Genomic DNA, 9,283 nt, shown 5'->3' with positions numbered 1-9,283 from the left:
ACAATTATGGCGAGAAATTAATGGTCGGTTAATAAAATATAAAAAAATAGTTAAAAAATAATAAAATTGATTAATAAATAATTATATGTTAAAAATTATTTTTAAATAAAGTTGATTAATAAAATATATACGGTTGATTAACAAAATTATTAATTTAAAAATTAAAACATAATAATATTTTTTTTTTTTTTTTTAAAATATTTTATTATTATGATATTTTAAAAAAAATTTGGTGTAGGAATATATTTTCTTTTACATACTAATATTATAATAGATTATTATATTCATAAAATAAATAATGTGAGTACATGTTAACAATCTCTAATTAGCTATTCCCTTCAAATCAGAAAACAAAAATAATAACACTATGCTTCGTTGTGTTTTAATTTCCAAGCTGTCCCAACCCCAATATCTCATTCAACATCTCATTGTTCCCCAACCAACTTCTATTCCCATCCATGCATTCGTTCAAGTTGAAGCTGCGTCATTCACACTACGCGTGCACGTAGCCAATTCTACGAGTGCCCATGGAAGGGCAGCGGGCCTCACAAATCAACAACGGCACCACCACCACCATCATCACCACCGATACGGTCGACAACGACAATGATAACGACGTTCTCTCACCGCCACCATCATTGCCAGCACCACCAGGCCGTGCCCGCTATGACAACATGTACATCGTTCAATTCCCTAAAGATCAAGTCTACCGTGTTCCGCCGCGTGAGAATGCATTGATCGTTGAACGTTACCGTAATACTCCAAAAAACAACGACGTAAAAAGTCGACGCTGTTGCTGTTGTTCCCTTCGTTGCTGGCTCACCATTGCTATAATCCTCATTACAATCTTTGCCATTGTCGGAATAGCACTAGCTATCTTGTTCTTCATTTTCAACCCATCGGGACCCACTTTCGCAATTAACCATTTTGAATTCAAAAACGTTACCGGGCCACAACATTATGAAATTTCTTTGAGGGCTAAGAATCCTAATCAAAGGTTGGGAATTATTTACCAGAGTTCCGAGGTTTATTTGATTTTCGAGGATAACGAAGTTGCCACTGGAAAATTTCCTTCGTTGTTGGAACAAGGTAGACATGCTATGACACAGTTTAAGGTTGATGTAATCGGAAAGCATCCATTGCCCAAGAGAATGAAGAACACACCCTTGAATTTTGAAATGGATATGAATCTTTGTCTGAGGATTACGGCAATGCGACTGAGTACGTGGATTATGTACGCTAACGTTGTTTGTAAGTTTAAGGTTACCAATCTTGGGAGCGATACGAGAATCTTGTCGCAACAATGTGACACAAATTTCAGACAGTATTGATGATTTAATTGTTAGGGTATGGGGTTTGGGATCAATGTGTTATTGTTGAAAAAGTTATTTTATGATGAAAATATATATACATGGTAGTAACATCAATTAAACTATAAGTTGATGATCGCTTTTGATCTTATTCTCTTATAAAGTTTTGAAATTTTACTTGGATTTTAGTTACTGCGAATAATTTCTTGTTCACTAGCATTGTCTTTTCTTATTGATTTCTTTCAAATGTGTTATTTATGTCTTACATGTTTTAGTTCTGCATTTCTTGATTTTAAATGTGCAAATGAAGATAATTAGAAAGCAATCACTGGAATTTCTGAACTTAGAACATCTCTTCCTCCTAGCCCAACCTGCTTATAGTTTCGCTTCTTTTTTTTTAACCATTGTCAAATGGTTGAACCCGTATCCACCATGATCAGGCGATCTGCCTCATCAGCACCACCATGAAATTACTTTCACCTGGCTTTTGCTATTAACAACATGGAATTTATCATTTGATCACATTAGACAATGATTCAAAGCCTCTCCCTTTCTTACTCAATCCTCTGTTGGTGATTTTAGTATCACCCATGATTTTAGTAGTAATGAGATTTACTATAGGCCGATGCAATTATGCGTTAAAGCTTGGAAACGAGTTAGGAGTAGTGCGGAGTGCACGCTCGTAGAGCCAACGTGTAATTGACTGCAAGTAATTGAAAACGGGGTTCCAAGGGGCGTAGCCCCTGGCGGGGTGCGGGGCAGCGCCCCGCTGGGGTTCCAAGGGGCGAAGCCCCTGGCGGGGTGCGGGGCAGCGCCCTGCCGGGGTCCAAGGGGCAGAGCCCCTGGCTGGGGTCAGCGGGCAGGGTGCGGGGCAGCGCCCCGAAGAAAATTTTCTTTTGAACGTTTGAACCTTCCCAACCGTTATTACCGTTTTTTCTTGAAAAGGTATGACTTTTCGTTTTCAGTTTTCGTTCTCCTATAAAAGGGGGAAATCTGGCCTCGGTTTAGGGTTACACACAAAAAACCATTCTACGTTCCAGAATCTTTCTTTTGCCAGAAACATTCTTTCTTCAAGAATTATCCCCACAAAGATTTCGTGAACCCAGGCATAAATAGGGTCGAAATACTTTGTTCGGAAAGTGAACGAACACGATTCTTCGAAGATTATCCAGGATTATCAATTAATTCTCTAACATCCTCTTCAATGTTCAAGCACATGTTCTTAACGTGCTTGATAACATTATTTCTCCGACTGATGAGAAGGTTCGAAAGATAGCTGTTGAAACCAAAAACAACGACTTTGATCTTTGGAATAGACTCGATGCTGTCCTCTTTCAATGGATGTAGGTCATTGTATCACAAGTTATTTTCAACTTGGTTCTTGTGATTGATGACATCGCCAAGAATTGTTGGAACCAGATGCTATTATGTTTCACTACAACAAACACTTTGGGGTTGTCCACCCCGAAAATAAATTCACCAATACAAATACGAAGACTTTCCATCCATTCTACTGTGGATCAAGTAGTGAATGTTGACTCTTCTGTTACCAACATGTGATTGGTCCTAAACTTGATTTTCGGACTCATTGGCTCGTATGCTGGATATGTTACTTACATCCAACAACAAGAACAATCAGCGATGGATGTCTGCATGTGATTCCACCTCTTCAGCGACGATCTTTGTTGCCGAAAATTCAATATCTTATGATAAATTCATTATCCACTCACCCTATAGTTGGAATTAAACCTCAATCTTAGAGATACTTTGAATCAATTTTAATGAATAAAAATCAATCTTTTTGATTGATCGCGTCTTTTGTTATTCACCCTTTACTTGAGTGAATCAATCATGCCTCAGTTGCAAAACGATCCTACTTTGCACACAGATTTGAAGAGATGAAAATGATAAATTCAGGTTTGAGAGAATACATAATTCTGGAGAAAGAAGAATAATGTATTACAGGGTACAACTGCACTAAATTGTATTGCAAAAGTGATTACATAGTGATGAATTGGTTTTTAACTACATAGAGTGTCCTTCTATTTATAATGAGATTACTTCCATTCCAAGTAATCTCAAAATAACTAACTCAACTATTATACGAAAACTACTAAGTCCAACTCTGTCGAATTCTAACTGATTCGACTCAATTGAATATACGCATACTTAGACTCGTCGAAGTAAACTTCTTCGACAACTTCATACAGACTTCGACGCTATCAAATACAATCTTACTTATGTCACGGCGAAGAATCAGAGACCAAACTATTGATTAGATTTGACTCATGAATCAAAATATCACCATCGAACTTTAATTTATCCAAGGAAAGGGGAAAGGAAAGGTATTAGCACCATAATCATCTGTAGTACTCAACAGGAACCTTTTAAGTATATGTGTTTGGTTTAAAATTGTTTGCTCTTTGATTTGGGAGATGAGAAAAAGAACATCTTTTTATTGTTTGATGATTTGGAAAGACATTGAGTCTTATGCCTAAGTACCCATGAAGGATCAAAACCTCGTAGTTCGGGTTCAAAAGTAAGAAGGGATTTCTTAGGGTTGATTTTATGAGAAAGAGACAAATTGTCATCTTAAGGAGAAAATTCACTTTTAAACCACCACAAACATGTGGAAGATAGATCTTTGCATCAAATTGAAAGAAGGGCTCTCACTTGGATATAGAATCAACAAGTATGCCACATACCTCTTCCAAATGGAAAAGAATCAATTCAATTTCAACATTGTTATAGGATAGGAGATTTAAATCTCAACTAGGGATAACTTATTTCTAATCCTTTTATGAAAAGGTTTTAAACATGTAAAAGTCAAAGTGGCAAAAGGGTTTGAATTAAGTTTATGTTTTTTAGGTCTTATGAAAAGATCTTTGAATATGCTTAAGTGTTTTGAAGAATTTGATTAAGAAATAAAAGGGAAAACAATGACCTAAGTCAAAGTTTATTATGAAAGTGATTATAAAAAGGAGAGAGAGAGAGAGAGAGAGAGAGAGAGAGAGAGAGAGAGAGAGAGAGAGAGAGAGAGAGAGAGAGAGAGAGTGTAGATGTTTGATTGGCTGCATTGTATGGTAAAACACTAGCTGGATTCTAATGTCTTGACTGATGTCATGACATGCTGTGGAGATGTTTGTTTGACTGCATTGTATGTTAGAATACCTAGCTGTACTCTGAAGTCTTGGCTGATGTCATGACATTCTGAGTAGTGTACTGCAGGATTAGCTCATACAGGATTCATTGAATGTCAAACTGGATGTTATGACATTCATCCCTGTCAGCAGATACTGAGGAATAGAACAGGTGGTGTTCTACTATAACTCAGTATTTTTTATCAGTCTGCTTATCAAGGAAATAACAGACCTGGCATAAGGCCTACTGTCTGAATGTCAAACTGGATGTTATGACATTCATCATTGACAGCATATACTGAACAATAAGCAGATTGGTTTTCTGCTACATTTCAGTATGCAACTCAGTCTGCTTATCAAGAGGATAACAGACCTGATGTAAGGCTCTATGTGTGAGTGTCAAATTGGATGTTTTGACATTTATTAATGTACGCTGATACTGAAGTATGGACAGATTGGTTCTGTACAGTACATCAAATTGTACAGTCTGTTTTCAGGAAAAACAGACTTAGCATATGGTTAATGATTTGGAAGTCAAACTGAATGTTGTGACATTCATTCCTGACAGCATATGCTATATCGTAGGTTGTTTAGTTTTTCTGTTTCAGCATTTTTCTCAGGCTAAAATCCAGGAAACCAACAACCAAGCTACAATTAAGGAACCTAACAAATAGCCTATTTGTTAGCACATTAATATGTGGAAATTAGTTAGAATCCTATGTGGCATTATTTGTGGAGGTCTGGAGATATTTTAGGAACTAAATATGGAGATATGTTAGGAACTAAAAGATTGAAGACCTTGTTTCTGCTGATGTTGTAACAGCAAAGGAGAAGTTTGCTGCGATTTCTGAAGGCCCAAATCCACTTGGGTGATTAGGTTATAAATAGCATATTGTAACCTAGTTTTTGTAAGCCTCATAGAATGAAAATTTAGGGGTGTGTGTAAGGTAAACCTCCCAACCTGTGGGATGGTTACCATGTGTTTCTCAGTGGTAAAAGCTGAGAGTAATTGTAACTCAAAGCCTGTAGGCAAGAGTGATTATGGTCTTGAACGAAGCTGTGAAGCAACTTCAAGGTGTTTAGCATTACATTGTAATTGTAGTGATAGGAATGGAAACTGGAGGTTTCTATCTAGGAGTTCCTAGGTATAGATTGCATTGGGTAGGGATTAAGTGAAGAGTTGTAAACGGGGGAGTTTAACTCTGAATTAATACTGCTGATAGTGGATCTTCTTCCTGGCTTGGTATGCCCCCAGACGTAGGTCATGTTGGACTGAACTGGGTTAACAATTACTTGTGTTTTTACCTTCTGCACTTTATAATTCTGTCTGTTATAAAATAAGGTCAACCGGTAATGCTGTAACAGATGATGTTCCAATCAATGTTGAGACATCATGCTGATAACTGTGCAGGATCAACAGAAGTAAGTGCTATGTTTGATCTCTGCTGTGTCTTTGTACCAGATGGACAGAACTGGTTGTTCTTCCATTCTATGGTGATATAGTAGCAGATGTCGTGACATCTGTGAATGTGTGCATATCAGTACTAGGTTTTAATTTGTATAATTGTCTTGCTGTATTAGTAACAATGTTAGATAAGATGTCATTACTTGGAGTAGAACATCTAAACTCTGACTACACCAGAATTTCAAATGGTATCAGAGCAGACATCCTGTTCTGTTTCTGGATGAGATCCATGGGTGATACTTTCTGGTATCCTGCAAGGAGTTATGTTAGTCTTGATGCTGGAACCTGTGGAAGGTTCTGTGATTTCCCTGAATGGTCCCTTGAAGTAGGTGGATGGACTATTCATGACAGGAACTGTGTGTACCTGTCTCTGGAGGTTGGGAATTGGCCGTTGTGTGGGACAGCTCTGCTAGTATTGAATCATATTCAATCCTGGTATGATCTTGGAGGCAGATATGGTGAAGTTGCTGTATTCAAGATTTCATCAGAATCTACTGAAGATGTCAAAGATACTTGAGTCTCCTCAAGTCCACTCATCATGGTAAGAATCACCTGATCACTGATTCTTTTACTCTCTTGGGTAGTGTATATGAAGACCTTGAAGACTTTCAAGGAGGGTTTGCTCCAAGGAGGTGGAACTAATGTTCTATGTGATGTTAGAACATGTTGTTCAACAAGTATGCAGCTACTTGTTGAAGAGCAGATGTTGTTAGGTGTCAAACAAAGGGATACTTTTGTTTGGAACCTACTCCTGACCTGGAAGAGGAGACATCTGTATGTGCTAAGTTGACAAGGGTAGGGTCAACTGTGTGTGTGCTCAAGAAGGTCACTTTTGGACGTCTGAACTCTAGAAGTGGAGCTGGTTGAGATGTGACAGTGTGCAACTTCCTGCTGCTTGTCTTATTCCTGTAGATTGATCAGGGTTGGATAATTGTTCCCTGAAGTACTATGTTGTGGAAGACAAGTCCCCTGGATGTTAGGAGTCAACAATGGGGTAACCTGACTACTATTTCATTTAAGAGGATTTGGACCATGAATCTTGTTATTCAAACACCACGCTCAGAAGTGGCAGTTCTTTCAATGAGTGAGAATATGAAGATTCAAAGGTTGGTTGAGGTAGTATGCTCTGGCAATGCATATCTACTATTGACTGGTGTTGTGTTTCACTAGTACTTATAGTCAGCTGAAGTCTGATTGGTGTGATTGGAGTATGTATAGGTATAACTCATAGAGTTAGGTGCCACTGGTAGGGATGGTGTATGTCATGTTGAGACATGTCTGTACAATGCATGGATATTGGTGTGAAGTTTCCATGATTGTTAATTTGAGGGGAAGTTTTGGTTAACCTCCTCACATTTGGTCAGCCTAGGGTCTGGTTGGCTGTTGATCTATGTCACATGGGTTCTGGTTGTTGTGTGACACATTTGCAAGGAAGGATTCATCTCTCTCATTCCTAAGGGTGAATCTAATCTGGAAAGATTCTCAAATCTGTTGAAGTGCTTGCAAACAGAAGATGTTGACACAAGAAGAGTACTCTCAAAGTATTCTTATGGTGGAAGTATGTGAAAGGATAATTGGGAAAGGATTTAAGATCAATGTCTACTTGTGCCAAGTACAAGTATTTAATTGATTATCCTTGGAGCTCAAGATAACTGATGTTCTTAAAGATGTTGGAACATCTCTTCTTCAAGACCCTGTGCAGAATCACAGGAAGGATAGTACATTGGTTTATGATCTATCTCTTTGGTGGCAGCAAAAGCATATGATCTCTGAAAAGGTTTCCTGGCAAGAAACTTGTTCAGCCTTGGTGTGTACAAGAAGAAGAAGACATCATAGTCTTGATGGTGGTTACTTGGATCAGTTTATTTCTGATCTAGGTAAGGAAGTGCATTGGCTAATGCACACTGTGGAGTTAAGAACAAGTGGCAGCATTCTTGACATCATGGAAACAGCCTTGCTTTAGGAAGTGGAATCCTTGGTATAGCTGAAGGGTTAGTTTCTAACTGGTCCTTCTAAAGACTCATGCATCAGAGTGTCTGATGTCTTTGGAGAAGAAGCAGGAATTCATCAAGGTGTGAGCTTGGATGACTTAACTGCAAACCTGCAGGATGGAGGTTGTTTACTCAAACTTGATTCCACAATCAAGTCTATGAGAACATTGAACTCTTGTTCTGTGAAGGGAGGAAGTTCTTTCAAGTGGCAGAAGAAGGAGCTGAATTCAACAGCTAGATGTAAAAACACAATGTTGTGACATTTGGTTCAACATCATATTCTTAGTTGGTGAAGTGGCACATCAACTTGAGATAGAAGGGTCTACAGGGTTGTAGATTGGATACTTCAAAAAGGTCGTCCTCGTTGCAGTTCTTTGGAGTTACTGGATAGAAAGGATGTTACATGTTCATGTCTTAGAAAATCTAAGTTTTGTTCAACATCTAGCTTGAAGTTCAAGTCTCACTTGGAAGGTCAGAATATCTTTGGGAGAGGTCTGATAGACGTGGAGAGGTCAAAGAATGGCATTTGACTTTTTCATATGAGGATTCATGAAGGAGGTAATCAACCAGTGGCATTTGGTCTATCTCAGAAGTGAGTTCGAAGAATCAAGATAATCCACATATGGCAGCTGATTATTCTTGAGGAAAGTCTGAGACAAATTACTTTTGAGCAGAAAAGTAGTAAGTTGAAGACAAAAGGAGGTGTTTTCTATTCATCTCTTGGAGCTTGTGGTAGGAGCTCTGAGCTATCTATGGAAGATTATCTCTCGTAATGGGATGAGAATGTATATGTCCCAATTTATGTCTGGGTTCTTTTGGATCAAGCTGGTGACTCAGTGATATCTGAAGATTATCAGATGGTGTTCCTGGTTATGTTGTGAAGGATGTCCTAACGAATGTTAGAACATTTTGTGAAGTGGTTTTCTGTTCTGGTTAGAAAAGAGATTGACACAGAGTGTGGATGTGTTCAGCCAAGAGGGTTGAACAGAGGGTGTGCTCTTGAAGACATGAAGATGAGTCTTATGTTTTCCATTCATCAAGTGGTCTGGGTTCTCTTTGAATCAGGAAGTATGTGAAGGTCCAACTTTGGGGTGATGGATATGTTCATGTGTGATCTCCAAGTTTCAAGAGGAGAGTTGGTTGTTCATGACAGGGGGAGTTCTGTCTTTGTGCTGCAAGTAATCATCAAGCTTGTGGTCTATGTGTTCTCAGATAACAAGGTATGACACCTGATATACCTGCTGTGAAGATAGTGTGTGACTACTTGATCAAAGTTGTGAAGCAAGATCAAGTGGGTAGTGTCTTGATCAAAGCTGTAAAGCAAGATCAAGAGGGGGTATTCTTGATTGAAACTGTGAAGTAAAATCAAGATTGTGT

At 38.3% G+C, this 9,283-nt stretch overlaps 1 protein-coding gene across 1 annotated transcript; it reads left to right on the top strand.

Moving 5' to 3' along the window:
• Nucleotides 1-416: 416 nt before the first annotated feature.
• Nucleotides 417-1,352, top strand: LOC127106701 (NDR1/HIN1-like protein 13). Its single transcript, XM_051044012.1, has one exon. The coding sequence runs from the start codon at nt 528-530 to the stop codon at nt 1,329-1,331; it is 804 nt and encodes a 267-aa protein (XP_050899969.1). The 5' UTR covers nt 417-527; the 3' UTR covers nt 1,332-1,352.
• The last annotated feature ends 7,931 nt before the right edge of the window (nt 1,353-9,283 follow it).

Source organism: Lathyrus oleraceus, chromosome 7 (genome assembly GCF_024323335.1).
Source record: "Lathyrus oleraceus cultivar Zhongwan6 chromosome 7, CAAS_Psat_ZW6_1.0, whole genome shotgun sequence".
NCBI classification, from domain to species: Eukaryota; Viridiplantae; Streptophyta; class Magnoliopsida; order Fabales; family Fabaceae; genus Lathyrus; species Lathyrus oleraceus.
This window is presented reverse-complemented; position numbering and strand designations above follow the sequence as displayed.